Source organism: Bufo gargarizans, chromosome 2 (genome assembly GCF_014858855.1).
Source record: "Bufo gargarizans isolate SCDJY-AF-19 chromosome 2, ASM1485885v1, whole genome shotgun sequence".
Taxonomy (NCBI): Eukaryota; Metazoa; Chordata; class Amphibia; order Anura; family Bufonidae; genus Bufo; species Bufo gargarizans.
The window spans coordinates 280,713,350-280,734,908 of NC_058081.1; the positions used below are offsets into that span (position 1 = coordinate 280,713,350).

The following is a 21,559-nucleotide window of genomic DNA, read 5'->3' on the forward strand; positions in this document are numbered from 1 at the left end:
GATACTGTAGATAGATACTGTAGATAGATACAGATGCTGTAGAGAGATACTGTAGATAGATACACTATAGAGAGATACTGTAGATAGATACACTATAGAGAGATACTGTAGATAGATACACTATAGAGAGATACTGTAGATAGATACACTATAGAGAGATACTGTAGATAGATACAGATGCTGTAGAGAGATACTGTAGATAGATACACTATAGAGAGATACTGTAGATAGATACACTATAGAGAGATACTGTAGATAGATACACTATAGAGAGATACTGTAGATAGATACAGATACTATAGAGAGATACTGTAGATAGATACACTATAGAGAGATACTGTAGATAGATACACTATAGAGAGATACTGTAGATAGATACAGATGCTGTAGATAGATACTGTAGATAGATACACTATAGATAGATACTGTAGATAGATACACTATAGAGAGATACTGTAGATAGATACACTATAGAGAGATACTGTAGATAGATACACTATAGAGAGATACTGTAGATAGATACACTATAGAGAGATACTGTAGATAGATACACTATAGAGAGATACTGTAGATAGATACACTATAGAGAGATACTGTAGATAGATACACTATAGAGAGATACTGTAGATAGATACACTATAGAGAGATACTGTAGATAGATACACTATAGAGAGATACTGTAGATAGATACACTATAGAGAGATACTGTAGATAGATACACTATAGAGAGATACTGTAGATAGATACACTATAGAGAGATACTGTAGATAGATACAGATGCTGTAGAGAGATACTGTAGATAGATACACTATAGAGAGATACTGTAGATAGATACACTATAGAGAGATACTGTAGATAGATACACTATAGAGAGATACTGTAGATAGATACACTATAGAGAGATACTGTAGATAGATACACTATAGAGAGATACTGTAAGATAGATACACTATAGAGATACTGTAGATAGATACACTATAGAGAGATACTGTAGATAGATACACTATAGAGAGATACTGTAGATAGATACACTATAGAGAGATACTGTAGATAGATACACTATAAAGAGATACTGTAGATAGATACACTATAAAGAGATACTGTAGATAGATACACTATAGAGAGATACTGTAGATAGATACACTATAGAGAGATACTGTAGATAGATACACTATAGAGAGATACTGTAGATAGATACACTATAGAGAGATACTGTAGATAGATACACTATAGAGAGATACTGTAGATAGATACACTATAGAGAGATACTGTAGATAGATACACTATAGAGAGATACTGTAGATAGATACACTATAGAGAGATACTGTAGATAGATACACTATAGAGAGATACTGTAGATAGATACACTATAGAGAGATACTGTAGATAGATACAGATACTATAGAGAGATACTGTAGATAGATACAGATGCTATAGAGAGATACTGTAGATAGATACACTATAGAGAGATACTGTAGATAGATACACTATAGAGAGATACTGTAGATAGATACACTATAGAGAGATACTGTAGATAGATACACTATAGAGAGATACTGTAGATAGATACACTATAGAGAGATACTGTAGATAGATACAGATACTATAGAGAGATACTGTAGATAGATACACTATAGAGAGATACTGTAGATAGATACACTATAGAGAGATACTGTAGATAGATACACTATAGAGAGATACTGTAGATAGATACACTATAAAGAGATACTGTAGATAGATACACTATAAAGAGATACTGTAGATAGATACACTATAGAGAGATACTGTAGATAGATACACTATAAAGAGATACTGTAGATAGATACACTATAGAGAGATACTGTAGATAGATACACTATAGAGAGATACTGTAGATAGATACACTATAGAGAGATACTGTAGAGAGATACTCTATAGAGAGATACTGTAGATAGATACACTATAGAGAGATACTGTAGATAGATACACTATAGAGAGATACTGTAGAGAGATACTCTATAGAGAGATACTGTAGATAGATACACTATAGAGAGATACTGTAGATAGATACACTATAGAGAGATACTGTAGATAGATACAGATACTATAGAGAGATACTGTAGATAGATACACTATAGAGAGATACTGTAGATAGATACACTATAGAGAGATACTGTAGATAGATACACTATAAAGAGATACTGTAGATAGATACACTATAGAGAGATACTGTAGATAGATACACTATAGAGAGATACTGTAGATAGATACACTATAGAGAGATACTGTAGATAGATACACTATAGAGAGATACTGTAGATAGATACACTATAGAGAGATACTGTAGATAGATACACTATAAAGAGATACTGTAGATAGATACAGATACTATAGAGAGATACTGTAGATAGATACACTATAGAGAGATACTGTAGATAGATACACTATAGAGAGATACTGTAGATAGATACAGATACTATAGAGAGATACTGTAGATACACTATAGAGAGATACTGTAGATAGATACACTATAGAGAGATACTGTAGATAGATACACTATAGAGAGATACTGTAGATAGATACACTATAAAGAGATACTGTAGATAGATACACTATAGAGAGATACTGTAGATAGATACACTATAGAGAGATACTGTAGATAGATACACTATAAAGAGATACTGTAGATAGATACAGATCCTATAGAGAGATACTGTAGATAGATACAGATCCTATAGAGAGATACTGTAGATAGATACACTATAGAGAGATACTGTAGATAGATACAGATACTATAGAGAGATACTGTAGATACACTATAGAGAGATACTGTAGATAGATACACTATAGAGAGATACTGTAGATAGATACACTATAGAGAGATACTGTAGATAGATACACTATAAAGAGATACTGTAGATAGATACACTATAGAGAGATACTGTAGATAGATACACTATAGAGAGATACTGTAGATAGATACACTATAGAGAGATACTGTAGATAGATACACTATAAAGAGATACTGTAGATAGATACAGATCCTATAGAGAGATACTGTAGATAGATACAGATCCTATAGAGAGATACTGTAGATAGATACCATAGATATAGATACTGTAGATAGATACACTATAAAGAGATACTGTAGATAGATACAGATCCTATAGAGAGATACTGTAGATAGATACAGATCCTATAGAGAGATACTGTAGATAGATACCATAGATATAGATACTGTAGATAAATAGTGTAAATAGAAACTGCAGATACAGATAGATAAATACTGTAGATAGATACGATAGATAAATACTGTAGATAGATACGATAGATAGATACTGTAGATAGATACGATGGATAGATAAATACTGTAGATAGATAGATACTGTAGATAGATACGATTGACACATAGATAGATATTGATGCCTGATTTTACTGGTCGAGCATTACTTGACATGTACATTCTAAAACAGTGCAATTACACAACATATCAAGAAAGAGAAACATAAAAGTTACAGCAAAACAAAATGAAAACTAAGAATATCTGTAAAGTGTGGAGCAGCCAGAAGCCGCAGGACTCACTTAGTACAGAGGTAGAACCTTACCAAATAGTTTATTATGTAGAAGCGGTCATATTCATGGTTCCTGGGATTGACCTTGCGGTGTTGCTTTTTCCTCATGTGATCCTTTAGAGTATTTTTGTCTCTAAAGGTCTTTTCACAATACAAGCACTGCAGGCTTAGAGAATACAATACGCACAAAGTATTAATACATAAATAATGCACATTACTGTATTACAAAAGTAAATGTTATTGAAATCACATTATTAAAGACACATGGCTTTTAATCCGCAGTTCCTACAGGTCAGTATAACCCCCCCCCCCCCCCCCTAGAGGCAAAGCTTTACTAGGATAATACAGCATGATGTGCTTGCATAAAATTTGAGGTCAACAGAGGTGCAGTGTGGTGCATAGCGTACTGCCGGGTCCATCATATAGCTGCGTACATGAGCCCGTACATCCATATATGAAATAAAATGTAAAGAATGCAACAGCACTCTACAAATCAAATAAAGTACAATGATGCCATAGATATAGAAAATATTCTGGTGCTAATGTTCCACCTTTTTTGTAAATTTGAGATTCTTGGCAAATACATTTTGTACAAAATTATTTGGGCCCGTCTGCCAAACGTCAAGGGGATCTCTGTAAGATGGGAACCTTACAGTAAATCCTACCTGTTATATGCCATAACGGCCACCATAAAAATCAGGAAGTGCATTTTGTACAAAATGTATTTGCCAAGAATCGCACTTTATAAAATAAGCGCAGCATTAGCACCAGAATATTTTCTATTACTATGGCATTATTGTACTTTATTTGGTTTGCGGAGTGCTGTTGCATTATGTTTTTTTCTTTGTGTTTCTAGCCATGGCAGAGCGCACTTGTGCATTGGTATGTGCTGACTGACCCCCTTCTTTTGCAGTTAAAATAAAATGTAGTGATGAATAACCAAACCATAAACAAATCAACATTGCATCATTAAAATGTCAAACCTAAAATAACCATAGTTCATGAATGCAGCAGAATCAGCAGACAAATTGTGGTTGGAGTGTGATTCATGGTACAAATAATAAGAATTATAGTACCTGTCCAACTTCTTCTGTAATGTGTCCAGAAACTCATTACAATGCACAATATTATCTGGCAGACCAACATTGAATGAGTGCTCCTCGTTCATGTGATTGAACAACACCGATCTGCAAGGAAACATCTATGCATTTATTAAAGAAGAACTAAAGTGCTACATCCTATTTGACTACAAGTCTGCTGTCCCCAGAAGCGAGAGGATGCTAACCAGCCACAATGTGGGCGCCACTAATACTATAACATGGATTTCCTCTACACTGCTGCAGCTGAGCGCAACTCAAAAAAGTGGTGCCCTACTTGGCGCATAAAAAAAAAGTCACATTTCGCAAATAATCTTGATTAAAAATAACCCATGTTTATGTATGGAAGTCCTAGTCAGTGGTTACAGATGACAAGCAAGCCAGTAAGAAGTAGCAGAGTGGAATACGGTAACACATGACCACAGAATCAAACTAGACGCAGGGTTTGTCTGTATCCTGTAACTAGAGAGACATATAGGTCTACATATGAGCTGCATACACAAAATGGTAAGAGGTTTTCTAAATTAGGAATATTCACAAAGTTACTTTTATTTTAGATTCGCTGGAGCAATAAAACAGTACTGCACACCAGAAATGACATTACCCTACGTCTAGGAATGTGCTACCAATATAGATATCACCACTAGTAAATTGTAATCAGTGTCGGACTGGGGTGCCTTAGGGCTGTATTACATGCAGCGATCTCCTCCACAGTACGGAGACGAGTGATCGCTAATGCCATCGCTTGTCCCCATACTGACAAGTTGTTTGCTGGCAGCAGATTGTGATTAAACAGCACGATCTGCCGCTAGCAAATGATGATTTTTAGGCCTGCTTAAAACTCTAGATTACCTGATGAAAGAGTTTGCTTGTTTATCGGGCAATCAGCGGCAGTATTAGACTGTCAGATCATCACTAACAAGCGTTACTACGAACACTCATTACCGATGATCTGGCCGACCATCGGCCAGTGTACTGGCTTAAGGCTCACCAATAAAATGTATTCTGGGGCCCACTGTACGGATGCTTGTGAATACTACCCACTCACACAGCGGCAGGCAGCTGATTAGTGATGGAGTCACAAATTAAGGGGCACCCAATACTTGCTCCATAATATGTGACTTTTAAGCTACTCAACACTTTTCTAAAGTGTCGAGAAAGGGGGTGGAGCTTAGCAGGAGGCGCAGAGCCTATCACAGCTTGCTGGATTTACTTCAACTCGTGCCTAGAAACTGGCATGTTATAGCCGAAGCCCCTGGCTGGCATAGATTTGAATTTCAGGGGCACTGGGTGCCAGAGAAGCACCTAATTTATTAAGAGGGATTTGGCGTTTAATACTATAGGCACATCTTACGCCAGGATGCAGGGGATCAAAACTGGAGTAAGGGAATGCCAGACTTAATAAATCTCCCCCAATATCTGATAAAAATATTGTGGTGAGAAGTCCAATGCTTAAAAGGCTATGAACATCTTCATTGGCATTTTTTACATGACTGAATTTTACTCATTTTGAGCTAATTTTTATTTTTTTCAAAGGGTCTTCATTAAAACTTTTTTGCAGTTTTATACAGAGTTAAGTTTTAGCCACTATCTGACAGTTATGTAAACCCCTTATCTCTGAACTACCCCCAGCTCTAAACACTTATTTAAAGGGGTTATCCGGTAATTAATATTGATAACCTATCCTCTGGATAGGTCATTAATATCAGATCAGTCAGTGCCTGACACCCAGGACCCCTGTCAATAAGCTATTAGAAAAGCCTGCTGCTCTGAGAGCGCCGCGGCCTCCTCCTAGACCATGTGAGGTACAGGGCCCATGCATATATAACGAGACCTGAAAAAATAAAATGGGTTCTCTATATAACAAATAGACATATGTACACACCACAAGAATCTACTGCTCTATTAAACAATACCACATCCTGATAAATCACACATGAATGGCACTTAAAGTGTAACGGTCATTATTTTTTAGTTTTTTTTTTGTAATGTATAGGGGCAGTGATGCTGACCATTTTTGTAATATACTTTCATTACTGAAATCATACATTTCTATTAGAAAAATAGCTGTAAAGTGGCTCAGTTTGAGCCTTAGCAACGATCCTCTGTCTTCTGTTTACATAACACAGTCAGTGTTGAGCAAGTCTCCACTGTTATGTAAACAGAAGACAGAGGAGCATTGCTAAGGCTAGTTTCACACTTGCGGCAGGACGGATCCGACATGCTGTTCACCATGTCGGATCCGTCCTGCGGCTATTTCGCCGTGCCCGCGGACCGCCGCTCCGTCCCCATTGACTATAATGGGGACGGGGGCGGAGCTCCGGCGCAGCACGGAGAAAGCCGCCGGACTAAAAAGCCTGACATGCAGTAATTTTAGTCCGGCGGCCTTTCTCCGTGCACCGCCGTAGAAATGTACAATTTCAGTAATTTAAGTATAACACAAAAATGGTCAGTATCACTGCCCCTACACGTTACAAAAAAAAAAGGATACTAGGTATCAATGAATTGATGTTTAGAAACAATATGTAATAGTCACTTTAGTTGTTACAAAATAGTCTTTCTAGCAGCAATACTGCTTCTCTTGTAAATAACTACACACTAGTTCCCCTATAATTCAGGCTCTTACCAGCCGTTTTGGAAATTATAGGTTAACTGATAATTTTAATTTCACTTTATGGGTATTTTGGATATATTTTACTTTAGAGGACCAGTCTCTCCTTCAGTACAGCTTTGATAAGGACATGCCAGAAAAAATGGTGCTAGGGCTTTGTAAACATGAAGGGGGTCTTTTACTATACTGAAATACTCCTTAATTAGGTGTATTTCAGTTGCAGATAGCGGTTCAACAGTTAGTTGCTCCGCTATCTGCGACTTACGTGAGGTCTAAAATTATGGGAGTGGCATGGGCGGAGAAGGGCCGGCAGGCCCGTCTCATTCATCATTTTCTATGCCTCTTTCCCAGTAGACTCATGCTCCTGGTTAAATATTCAGTGTGATTCCCTGACAATATTATTTGGAGACATGCTATCAAGTGTATACCACCACCTACTGTGGTTATTTGTAGTTTTCTCTACACAGACCAGCAAACAGATATGTGAATATTTACTTTTATTGGTCCGTGTGCTATGCGGGTGCAGTCTGGATAGTGCCCAGACATAAATCTGAATCCGGCCTAAGGGTACTTTCACACTAGCGTTATTCTTTTCCGGCATTTAATCCGTCCTAGGGGCTCAATACTGGAAAATAACTGATCAGTTTTATCCTAATGCATTCTGAATGGAGAGCAATCCGTTCAGGATGCATCAGGATGTCTTCAGTTCAGTCTTTTTGACTTTTCAGGATGGAGATAATACCGCAGCATGTTGCGGTTTTATCTCCGTCCAAAATTCCGGAACACTTGCCGGAATGCCGGATCCAGCATTTTTTTCCCATTATCCGTGTTCCAGCAAAACAGATCCGGCACTGCAGTCTGTGCATGCTCAGACCGCAAAAAATCTGAAAAAGATAAATGCTGGATTTGTTTTTCCGGGTGACACTGGAGAGACGGATCCGGCATTTCAATGCATTTGTCATACGGATCAGGATCCTGATCCGTCTGACAAATGCCATCAGTTTGCGTCCGTATTGCGGGATCCGGTGGGCAGTTCCGGTGATGGAACTGCCTGCCGGAATCCTCTGCCGCAAGTGTAAAAGTACCCTGAGAAAGTGAAAAGTTTTAGTTTCATCCTTGCTTTCAGTTTAGACAGTGAGCACATAACTGGTGCCATGTAACAAGGTCGAAGAGACATAATAAAATAAAAATCAAACCTGTTTCCTTTTAATTCCTCATTGCAAAACATGCACAATCTCTGAAAACGTGTGTCTGATCTCTCACGCTGCTGCTGCTCCAAAATATTTTTCTGTAAAAGTCAATGATGACATAAATAAAAGTTAAAGCTATAATTGAAGCACAATCTAAAATACTAATATATATATATATCATGGATGGCCATTTCATTAGCCTTTTCATTACAACACCGTGTGCCTCCTATCCAGATGAGGATGTATGTCCTATGTGCTGTGAATATTGACCATTATGTTGTGAGTCATTGTATGCAATACAGAAAGGGAGGTGAGGCCGTCTTTGGCATGATATTCTGCTTCTGTGCAACTGCAGGAGATGCTAGGACAATGAATAAACAGGGCTACCCTAACGGTAGATCTCTGGAACAAGGTATTATTTCAGTGCAGTCAGTTACTAAAGAAACGCAGTTGTGTAGCATGAATATGTAATGGTAAACAAATTTTCTCTGGAGGAACAAGCATATTGCATGTGGCAGCTTCACCCTCTCTGCTAAACATCTGCTGCATTCTACAAACACATGGTAAGGGGATTTAAGGTATTAATATTTACTTGGAAGCTGCAACTGAAATATTTCAAACTGAAGCACTAAATATTATGTTCTTTATGGAAAAGTGTGACAAGATATCAAAACCAGAGAGCACTCATTTAAAAAGAGCAAGCCACTGCGTACTGGATAATTAAAGAGGCAATATTACAGGTGGACAGCAGATGGAGTCATCAGAAGCACTAATCTACATTCTGACACAGGCAGACAAATGTCAGGGTTTTGGAGGAATATATGTACCGTAAATCTACATACAGATGAAACGAGGTATCAGCATCAAATCTATGAGACTTTGTAATCCATCTTATTAGGGTTAAGTGTCACGTCCCTCCGCTTCTAGCCCAAATCTCCACAAACACTAAATATTTAATACTAGACAAGAAGTAAGAGGGAGGAGGGGGATGCTGCAGCAACTCGCCGCCTATGTCTATGCAGTCTCTCTGTGTGTGAGGGGGAGAGGAACTAAAGGAGAGACATCTCCAGTACACAGCAAAGAACTGTAGAGGAAAAATACCCCATACAACATTCCTGGCTCGATCTACAGCTAAAAGGGATTGTGATATTTTTTGGTTACAATAATTCTATATAATAAATATATTTACCTAAAACATACTTTTAATACCAATACAATGTAAAGGGGGATAAACTATACATTGCTTTTTATTAAAGCCCCGAGATTTGTGTTGGTTTATTGAACACAGCTGATGGTACTGTGTATCACTTACTAGACTGATTTGCACTGGTTTTTGTACATGACTTCATGTAGGCAAAGTTTAAAGAGTGTTTGTCAGCAGTGCTAACCTGGCAGAATTGCTGTCATTGCTAGGTAGGAGACCAGGGCAGCTTGTAAAACAAACTTCTGTACAAAGTTTTTTTTTTTATCAGCATCACTGTAAAAAGCAAAGTTTTAATCTGGTACGCACTGCTCCGGCAAGTGCCCCAAAGTTCAGTCCTTGATGCTCAAACTGGTCTCGGCTTTGTGTAGTGAACTGCCCACAACCCCTTCCCTGTGCTCCGAGGGATGGCTGTAGCATCAAAGCAGGAGACCACTACAGATGTCACTTAAGAGCAGAGAGGAAGGGCTGTGAAGCAGTCACAAAACAAAGCAAAGGGCAGCAGGGACCTCCGGCAGGGCACTTGCAGTGGCACCAGGCAGAGAAAAACTCTCACAGTTATGTTAATAATAAAACCATACACAAAAGGTATGTCCGAACAAAATGTATCTCCAAACATCTTTTCATGTCTCCTGCCTATTATTGTCCCAGTTTTGCACACCTTTATACCAATAGTTTTTATCGGTGCATGTGTAAATTACTTTTCATACCTGTGGTCCCAATATTCAAGCCAAATCATCAGACGCTCTTGTGAAGTATTAGACTTGTAATAGAAAAGGCCATCTTTTACCACCAATTATTGGGACACAGATTAGAGAATTGGTGCTTGTCCAGGATTAGAAAACACATGACCGCTTACTTCCAAAAACATCACACCTGTCCACAGGCTGTGTCTGATATTGCAGTTCAGCCCCATTCTGTTTAGTAGAGATGGGCAGTATTACCACATACAGTCATGGACAGGTGTGTTGCTGATTTTGAAAGAAAACAGCCATGCTTTTTTAATCCTGAATAAAGCTTTAATGCAGGGTAAAGGGGAGCGTCTCATAATTTGATGACCAACTGTCGTTTTTAACCAGCTATTTTCTGATACGGTATTTCACAAGTGAGAAACAATAAGGCTGCACTCCCTTTAGTCAGTTTTGGAGAAAATGGCTTTAAAAAAAATTAAAAATAAATAAACATATAAATGTCCATATCTCTGCGACGCTTTGCGATCTCAGCAATACTGATTACCGAAGAAATCACGAATGCATCAGGTTTTAAAATTACAGAATCACAAGAGTCCTCTCATTCACACAAAGAGTTAAAACTCTCTCAACCCAAAAGTTAATTTGCCTTCACAGCTCCAAAAGATTTTTCCTGGCCCTAGGAGAAACCCGTGCCAGGTTAAGTATCCATTAATCTAATATTACCTTGACAAAACCCCATAAAAGTGCCCTCTCTCTAGTCTGAGCGGCCCCAGCACAGCAGGGGTCTTAACACCCTTAAACCTGGTCAGAAACTTCAAGAGAGAATGACAGATCCTTATCACGCAGCTAGTTGGTACAAGAAGGGAGATGACCTTAAAGTCACCTCCAATCCATAGATTGCATATTTTCTTTATATTTCATGGGTTAGGAAAATACAGAATGAACAATCTCTTCAGAAAGGGTTGGGGTTATTCTAACACACCTTCCAGGAATTCCGCAAGCAAATCGGAGATTCCCGCTTTGAGATATAAAGGTTCTCAGGCACACTGTATTGTCTTCCAGTCATATTTGGTATCAGAGGATTCGTAAAGTTCTACTGATTATAAATATTAATTCTATTTCTTAATTTGACCTACGGGTACGGAGAAACTGGCAAAGCAAGGATTCTGCCGTATTTTCTCTCTCTGAGGCAAGAACTGCCCCCTGTTCCAATTACCCAAGGCTGGACTTGTGCGTGTCATAGCCACTCCCAGCTCTAGAGTGGGTAAAACACACGTCCTGGTCCTTCATCTACCATCTGAAGTCGAATAACATCACGACCGCCCGCAGGACATGGGCACCCCGCCCTCTTGGATTATTCCTTGCAAAGCCTATCTTTTACTGGACTCTACCACGGTAATTCTGAACTTACAGACATTCTATTCCCTTCAACCTCTTACCTATTTCTATCCAACCAATCTGTTCGACTGGCAGGTATATTTATCTGTTAGTTTTAATGTATATTTCTGTGTGTAGTTTTTATAATAAAACTAACTATTTAATTCAGTTTTGCCCTTGTTACTTGATTATCTGGTCTATGCTAAGAACTCTGTCCTCAGAAGAGACATACTACCGCATTGTCTTATTTTTATAAATTGTTGATTTATTAGCTAGGTTGCTGTGGCAAAACCAACCTCGCCACGGTGTTTTGGAGGGGGCTGTTTGAAGGCCTCTTGCCTCAGGATTATGGCCCATGCTAACTTTTGAACCCCTGAACCTATTCAAGTGAATTTTGGATAGGTTTGTCCCCCAAGTTATACTGTTTAAATTGATGTAAGTTATATGTATGGACAATGTAACCTCACAAAGTTGTAACAATTTATAATAAGTGTAACTTGTCAGCTTGGGAGGAATATGCTGGGTGTGGTTCTATTGTCCCATTGTGCCATTGTCCCATTGTGTGTTTAAATGGTGATGTCTGTCCTGTTGTCTCCACGTGTGTATTGGCGATCTCCCCTTTGTCCTGAGAGATAATTGGATTGCCCTCGGTTGTCTCTGGGACAGAGAGGAGGAAACCATGATACATTGTGGGGATGTGTTGTATCTGTTCTGTGTCGCAGTCTCCCTTCTGGTCCTCTAGAGGGCGGGAACGATTGGTTGCTGTACTTGCATTGTGTGTGTTGTGAGGATTTCCAAGTCTATGTTACTACTGTAGCTGGTGCTATGGGGGAAATTTTTAACTGGGAATTTCCCCATGTCCGCATCTACTACTTCAGAAGAGGACTCTGGCTGGTATTAATCATCTGCTGGAATGATGTAGGGAGAGCGTGGAATGTCTTGGAGTTGGCATATAGTCTCTTATCTGGAGTTGTTCTTTTTAACAATGGGATGAATGTGTTACCACTCACAGGTGGTGGTCTGCAAAAATGTTGCTGCACATCCCCATGTAGGGCACAAGGTAGAGTCTGGTATTATCTCCCTCTCTTCTATGGTAATAATATTCCCTGAAGAAAACAGACCCCCACTTGTAACCCACAATTTGTAGCTATTTATTGCATTTCAGTAAAAACACATTTCAGAAAAATATAGATTGCTTTAGCATATCACTTTTCCTCCCAGCAGTTAAATGTTCTTGCTGACTGCACAAAAATTGAGGCCATCATAGACGAGACCGCATCCACTATCCTGACACTGGAAACAGCGGCATTTTAATGAAGAGGTAGCATACATACAGTATATCTGGAAAAGAGACTGGTTGTTGAAATCAGGATCTGAAGCCAAGGTATGAGATGCAAATACAGCGAGGACTGAAGGTTTTACTGCTGACGACACTGTGCAGGCTACTATAGTTAAAAATATCAGCAGGATGTGGACTCAGAAACCTATGAAGCATTTCCTGGAATTACATAGCAGCGATGCACCCACTTATTTAAGAGAAACTTGCGTATATTTAAGCTACACGTACTTCAGAAGTAATGAGGTAGCTCTGTCTGACTATCCATTAAAAACAGCCTAAAGTGCTATAACCAACTAAATATTAGGAGTAAGTAATAATCACATTGTAAAACGTAATTCTACAAGGTACAGGGGCAGATTTGCCATAGACCTTACAGGTAAATTTCCTGGTGGAACCATGCCCAGGGCGCCATGCTGAGCCCTCCTCACAGCCGGCCAGTGGAAGTTTTTGGGGATGTATTTTGTGCTGCTGGCAGTATTTTGTGATGGACTGTGGTATTTGGCTCTTTTGGGGTGGTATAATGTGCCATAATATGGTATTTCTGGCCCTGCCTTCCATCAGTTTGGACCCGACTCAAAAACAGGGCCATTTTTGGTATTTTTTCCAGGGCCACTTTAAGTTCCCAGTCCGCCCCTGAAAAGGTATACAGTATCTAAATTATGCTTTAAAGTTCATGTAGTATTCTTTATAATTTCATCAGAAGATAAATGAGGACACCTTCTAGATAAAACTTTTGAAGTCACCCCATTTATTCTACTTTTAATCCTGGCTCTTAAAGGGCTTGTCATACTGTCATCCTAAATTCTACTAATGTAATATTATACTAGCAGATAACATCTTTCCCTTAAAGCAGTAAACTGGCAATGGATATGTGTCACAGCAGACAGGATACAAGATACACAGGATATAAACAAACAAGTGTCTAGGCAAGAAGCTGGGGATAGAGGTCACCTCCTGACAAATCCCTACCAGCTCTCCCTAGACTTCTATGCCCACGTTCAGACCCTGAAGGTGGGAAAAATGTGTCCTCGTGCCTAGGCTGAAGATTCCCTAGAATCCCTAAAATAGTAAAAGAGGGAAAGAGGCAGCCTGCTCCCTCAGGACCTGGAAGGGGCAGGCGTCTCTCTAACAGCCTAGACAACCACAAGAAAACAAAACCAACTTATCTTTACTGAGCAGGAACAGAAAATCCATCCATCGTTCCTTCCTCTGAGCCAGACAGAAGCTATAACCCGCACAGGACACTGGGAGTGGGCGTAATTTAAACTCAAACCAACGACCCCACCCAGTGAACCTGAAGGGAGGCGGATATAGCTCAATTCCAAAACAAAAACAAAAAGGCTACACACTTGCTGCTAACCTGGCAGACCTCCGGACATAGCCTGAGCAGGGCATGACAATATATGAGTTTTATCTCTCTGTCCTGAATGCTAAAGATGGACGATATTATTATTTTTTTATACATTAATTTTCAACTTTAAAGTTATTACTGCTGAAATAAAAAAGAATAATAGACAAAAAATCTTAAACTGTTTTCTATCTGAAATATGCACGGTGTGAGGAATATGGATTAATATTTACTGTCAGCCATGTTCCCACACCAACCATCTGCTGATAGTCAGCAGAGGTAGTGAGCTCCACAGGGGGGCTTCAAAGCCAGCCAGATGGCAGAGAGCCTCTAGCAGCCCACCTTTGTTTACATTTCTCACCTCCATTCAGCCAGCCAGGAACCCAGCTAATGGAACAGGAAAAACTTCCCTGCAGTGGGTCTAGGCCAGTGATGGCTAACCTTGGCACTCCAGCTGTGGTGAAACTACGACTCCCAGCATGCTACATTTATTTCTACAGAGTTATGAGAGCAGCCAAGCAAGGGGGGCATCTTGGGAGTTGTAGTTTTACCACAGCTGGAGTGCCAAGGTTAGCCATTACTGGTCTAGGCCATTCCCCAGTTCAATTAACATTATCAGACATCATGGAACCGGCGGTTCATAAGGAATTATATACATATTAGTGTCCCTGTGGCCACGATGAACAGGCCTGTGGTCGTAGTTTGGTGGTGGGAGGCCACAGAGGGGAGATATACATATCGCCCCATAGAAACCAACTAACAGTAGCATGCTTGGACTCTACTAGTAGCTGGAACCCAGGCGGATCCATTGGTCCCAGAACCACCTCCCTGCGACATTCTGTTCTGGAGCTATGGGCCCTAATGGGTTTTGTGGGTCCTTGGCTGCCAGCCCCAGAAGAGGAGGAGTGGACCCTTCCCAGAGGCGGGGAGGGGAGTGGCCGGCTACAGGTCAAAAAGCCCATGCAAGCCAGCGGGTGGCGTCTTTCTCTCAAGGGAGGTCACATCGTGCCATGTGTTTAGAGGGACCTGCAACCAGCTGACATCACTGCTTACCATGTGACCACAGCTAGGAACTCATCACAACCCAAAGGACTCCTATATCTCGATCACGAATCCCCACGTCCATGTTTCAGCCTAGTTACACGCTACCGCGGGTTGGTTTCTTACCCTATATAATCCCGCTAGCGGACCGGGCTTATATCAAACAAGAAACTGGTGGCCAGTCTTCGCGGGCGGAGAACGCTCTGTTTCACTGGGGCAGTGAAAAGGCTCTCTCAGCTTGTTGCCTCTCTGTGCCCGTGTGGACAGGAGGAGTCTGTGAAAACTATACCAAGACTGACTTTACCCACTCCTCCAGGAGGGCGTAACGTCACGCCTTGGTAACCGGTGACCATACCGTATCTCGCTGGCTCTACGTAGTGGACGTCCGACGTCAGTCGGGGTATGGTATTCGTCACACACGGTTTGCAAAAAAAACAAATACCAAATAAAATGTAGGGATGAGCGAACTTGTGTTTTCAAGTTTGGCGTACAAGGTTCGGGTTATCTAAGAATTCCGTTCTTATGGTCCATAGTAGCGGAATCCATGAATAATTCTTAGATAACCTGAACCTTGTAGGCCGAACTTGAAAACACAAGTTCGCTCAACATTACACACACGCTAAAACACACTATTTGTTAGTAGTTAAAGAATGCTTTTTTATTTTTTAGCGTGCATGCGCGGCCGCCCTCCATTCATTTCTATGGGAGCGCCGAAAATAGACGAGTGCTGGCTATATCCGTCAGCGCCATAGAAGTGAATGGAACAGTGGCTGCGCTTGCGCCTCTCATTCATTTGAATGGGACTTCCGAAAACTATTTTCAGCCCTCCTATGGAAATGAATGGAGGGTGGCCGCACATGCGCGGTGCTGCCTCCGGGACTTTGCCGGCTCCGTGCTAAGTATAGTTGATATGCCCTCTGTCTGAGATGGTACAACCACTTTAAGGAGGCTCCAGAAACATTCAAATTTTGCGATGGCATATGCCAAATTCTTAAACTTTTAAGATGGATATATTATGAAAGTATGACCAATTTAGTGGAAAACAGCTACAATGCATTCAGAAAGTCTTTTACTTTTTGTTATGTCATAGACCCCATAATTCTGTACTCACTACCCTATAGTGAAAAAGTGTCTGAGAAAGTGAAAACAGAATTTTATTTTAGAAGTTTTCAAATTTATTAAAAAGGAAAAACTAAAATCTTGCATGGACATAAGTATTCAGACCCTTTGCTATAACACTTGAAATTTAGCTTAGAGGCCTCCCATTTCTCTTGATCATCTCAGAGATGTTTGTACACCTTGATGGGAGACCACCTGTGGTAAATCTAGTTCACTGGACATGATTTGGAAAGACACACATCTTTGTGTGTATAAGGTCTCAGAGCTGACAACGTATATTTCAGCAAAAACCAAGTCATGAGGAGGAAAGAATTGCCTGTAGAGCTCAGAGACAGGATTGTGTTGAGGTACAGATCTGGATAAGGGTAAGAAAAATGTATGCTGCAGTGAAAGTTCCCAAGAGCACAGTGGCCACCATAATTCTTAAATGGAAGTAGCTTGAAACAACCAGGACTCTTCCTAGAGCTAGCAGCTCCACCAAGTTAGGCTACTTTAACACTAGGAACTCCACACCGCCCCCATTATAGTCAATGGGGACAAAACGGCAGTCCGGGGGCACACGGTCACTAGCGGCAGGACAGATCCGTCAAGCTGTTCACTTGACGGAACAGCCTGCCGGAGGTCCGTGCCGCTACTGTGAAAGTAGCCTTAAATAAATCGCGGAAAAAGGCCTTGGTAAGAGAGGTGACCATGAACCCAATGGTCACTCTGGCTGAGCTCCAAAGATCCTGTGTGCAGATGGGAGAAAGTTCCAGAAGGTCAACATCACTGCAGCACTCCAGCAATCTGGGCTTTATGGCACAGTGGCCAAAAAGAAGCCTCCCAGACTATGAGAAACAAAGTTCTGGTATGATGAAACCAAGACTGAATATTTTTGAGGAAACTAGGCTCTGCCCAATACAATACCTGCAGAATTATGCTGTGGGGTGCTTTTCAGTGGTTGTGATAGGGAGACTGGTCAAAGTTGAAGGAAAGCTCAATGGAGCAAAGGGAAAGATATTCTTAATGAAAACCTGATCCAGTGTGCTCTGAACCTCTGACTCGGCTGAAGGTTTCCATTCAAACAAAATAATGACCCTAAACACACAGCTAAGACAGCACATGATTGGCTTTGGGAGAACTCTCTGAATGTCCTAAAGTAGGCCAGCCAGAGCCCTGACTTGAACCCAACAGATGGCTGGAGAGACTGAAAATGACTATCCACGATGGTCCCCATTCAACCTGGCAGAATTTGTGAGGATTTGCAGAGAAGAATGGCAGACAATCCCCAAATCCACGTGAGCAAACCTTGTAGCATCATACCCAAGAAAACTGGAGGCTATAATCACTGCCAAAGATGCTTCAACTAAGTACTGAGTAAAGGGTCTGAATACTTATGTCAATACAAGATTTTTTTTTTTTCCTTTTCAATAAATTAGCAAAGATTTCATCCACTCTGTTTTCACTTTGACATTATGGGGTAATGAGTGCAGAATGATGGGAGAAAATGTGACCTTTTTTATTTGAGTCCAACATAACAAAATGTAAAAAAAAAAGCAAAAGGGTCAGAAGGCTTTCCGAATGTGCTCTATATACATACAACTAAAAACATAGATTGAGAGCAAAAGAAAACCAGGCTGCTTGTACCATCATTCCCTGTACATTAGTAAAAGCTCTCCTACTAGATTATTTACCAGTCTTTCTTGCTGGAGTTCTTCCCTTAGAATTCGGTCTTCTGGTAAAACATCACACAACAGGAAGTAGTTTTCTTGCTGGTCTACAAATGAAGAAATATAACCATTGTTTAAAAGCCAAACTAATGTAGCTCAACAATGATAGCTGAACGGACAATGTGCTCCATGGTCTTTTAGCTTGCAGATCTTTACATTTCTGAGGATCTCTGGAGTAATGATGAGGGTGCCCTCATCGACTTTAATGGATAATAGTGTGCTTGAACATCATAGTTTAAATAGATGAGTTGATAGATGAAGAGCAGTGATGGTCAGTTCGCAGTGTTCGCCAGCAAACACATGCGGGCTGCCATCTTTAGTAAGGTAGACTCACCCGTCCGGCGATGCACAGGTAAGCCCTTACCTGTGCCGGGAGCCGGTCTGAAATCAAACGCAGTCACAGGGAGCAGGCAGTCCGAGAACAGTCGGCGGGGGCCTTCACTGGGCTGTTCTCGGAACTGCCTGCTCCCGGTGACTGCGTTTGATTTCAGACCGGCTCCCGAGACAGGCAAGTGCTTACCTGTGCATCGCCGGACGGGTGAGTCTACCTTACTAAAAATGGTAGCCCGCATGTGTTCACTGGCGAACACTGCGAACTGACCATCACTGATGAAGGGCTGAATGGTCAAGAGCTTTCTAGTAACTCAGACTAACCAATGTTAAATGTAAAGAAGTACGGTAAAATTCTGTAATGCATCTTAATGGGAACCTGTCACCGGGATTTTGGGTATAGAGCTGAGGACATGGGTTGCTAGATGGCCGCTAGCACATCCGCAGTACCCAGTCCCCATAGCTCTGTGTGCTTTTATTGTGTAAAAAAAACGATTTGATACATATGAAAATTAACCTGAGATGTGTCCTGTCCCTGACTCATCTCAGGTTAATTTTCATATGTATCAAATAGTTGTTTTTACACAATAAAAGCACACAGAGCTATGGGGACTGGGTATTGCGGATTTTCTAGCGGCAATCTAGCAACCTATGTCCTCAGCTCTATACCCCAAATCCCGGTGACAGGTTCCCTTTAAAAGAGGAAGTGGCATCTTCGTCACCTTCCACCAGCCCAGCGACCGTCCACTTACATCTTCGTCACCTTCCACCAGCCCAGCGACCGTCCACTTACATCTTCGCCACCTTCCACCCGCCCAGCGACCTTCCACTTACATCTTCACCACTTTCCACCAGCCTAGCGACCATCCACTTATATCTTCGCCACCTTCCACCAGCCCAGCGACCTTCCACTTACCTGCATGTTTCTCTGTAAATGCTCAGCCATCAAAGGGATTGTCTTCCGTAACAGAGAGGAGAGAGAGAGAAGGTTGGAGGGGGATTCTACAGCAGACTGCCTCACTGTGTATGAAATGCAAGCTACGTATGTGAGGAGAACGGGCTGCACCTCATTCACATGAGGGGTGCCTTACAAGTGAAGCCAGCTCACAGTTTGATGAACACTACCTCAGACGATTGCTTGAAATCACTATTCAAAATGCAAACTGAACAGCTAACAGAAAGCCAACACAAGTGGCGCACCAGTCTCCCCTTAGGCACCATATCTTTCAGTATGCTTATGCATAAAAGAAATCTACAGTACCTCACACATCTCTAGATCCCCTGCTGCACTTTACACACAACAAACTAAACCTCAGCCACAGCTTCCTTTCCCCTTCACCACAGGCCCCATAGTAATTACAAGGTCTGGCTCTTTAGTAGCTATGTCATCTCTCAAAACGAAGAAGAGCCATGTGTAACTCTTTTAGGCTCTGTGGAGCTCAAAGTATGGCGTGTGTGCCATAAACAGCTCCCGCCTCTACATCAGACATATCCATAAAGCTGTAATCACCTGATGAAGGCAAAAACAGCGTCATGGAAAATGATTGTCTTAACAGTCAGCTCCAAGGGAAAGAATTATCAAAAGCGACGCAGATATCCCCTGCTCTACCGGAGATGGACCTAAATAAGGTGCATCCTCTGTGCACCCACACAGAAATGGATTTCTGGCTTCATTTGCGTCCAGAAAACTGGCGTAAATGAAGATAAATTTATCGCTGTGACTGACCACGCCCCTTCCCACTCTTGCCACACCCCTTTGGAAAAGTGACAAAGGCAATCTAAAAAAAGCCATCTGCGACTATTTTTTTTGCGACTTTTTAGCGCTACTTTTCTGGTGCAGGGAGATGATAAATCTCCCCATAATGTTCATAAATTACAAATCACTTACATGCAAGCTAATATAATATTAACCCTCTAAAAATCCCTTGTAAGACAACATTTTCAATACAGGATTCAGTTTCGGGTTTCACATTGCAACAAGTATATAGGAGAGCTGGGGGGGGTTCCAAAGTGGGAAATGCTGGTAAAGGGAAGAGATAGTCGTTTATAAAGAGGCCTGAAATCCTCAGATAGCTGGACGTCTTAGAGGCGATCTCATTTTCACTACACGTATAAATACACGTGGTCACTACAAAGAACTCGCACTTGGTTTCTATTTTCCAAGGACTTTACAAAGGACCAGGGGACACTCATTACATGTGGGGGGGAAAGGTGATTTAGACAGGAAAGGATTCGTTATAGTAATAAAACTACAAAAGACCCTATCCCAAGGTGTAGTATCGGCAGATACTATGTCATCATTTAACCTCTTCTCCCTGTATGCATTTGGAGCCTTATTGGACAAGCAATTTATTTCATTTTTAGATCATAGCATTCCAAGAGCTATATATTTTCTTTTTTTCGGCGATAAATCGTTTTTTGGGACAAGTTATAGTTTTTAATGGCACCATTTTAAGGTACATATAACTTAATGGTTAACTTTTATTAACTCTTTCTGGGGGGTAAGATGGGAAAAAAAAGAGCAATACTGCCACAGAGTTCTTTTATTGTAAATTTTGTGACATTCCCTTCGCGGCATAAATAACATAAAATTACTCTCTGAGTCAGTATGATTACAGCAATACCATATATATATATATATATATATATATAATTTATTTTTAAGTTTTACAACTTTTACACAAATGCAACAATTTTTTTTTTAAAGAAAAATGTTGTTGCATCACCAGACCCGTATCTTTTATATTTTTCTTGCTACGGAGCTGTGCGAGGGCTTGACTTATGTGGGACGACTTGTAGTTTTCATTGGGATCCTTTTGAGGAACATATTTTTTAACTGCTTTTACATTTTTGGGTGGTGAATAGGATTGCACCGGGTATCGAATTATCAATACCCAATCGATGCTTTTGTACCGGTATCGAGTCGACACCAGGATTTGCCTTTTACCGATACT

General features: G+C 40.7%; 1 protein-coding gene across 3 annotated transcripts in view; it reads right to left on the reverse strand.

The window, feature by feature from the left end:
• Positions 1-21,559, reverse strand: part of ZNF277 (zinc finger protein 277) — an 81,314-nt gene that overhangs the window by 17,480 nt on the left and 42,275 nt on the right. For all 3 annotated transcript variants that reach the window (XM_044280325.1, XM_044280327.1, XM_044280326.1), the window contains exons 4-7: positions 18,240-18,322; positions 8,456-8,547; positions 4,628-4,738; positions 3,585-3,717 (exon numbers count right to left, since the gene is read on the reverse strand). In XM_044280325.1, coding sequence (XP_044136260.1) covers positions 3,585-3,717; positions 4,628-4,738; positions 8,456-8,547; positions 18,240-18,322 — 419 coding nt within the window. The remainder of the gene's footprint in view (positions 1-3,584; positions 3,718-4,627; positions 4,739-8,455; positions 8,548-18,239; positions 18,323-21,559) is intronic.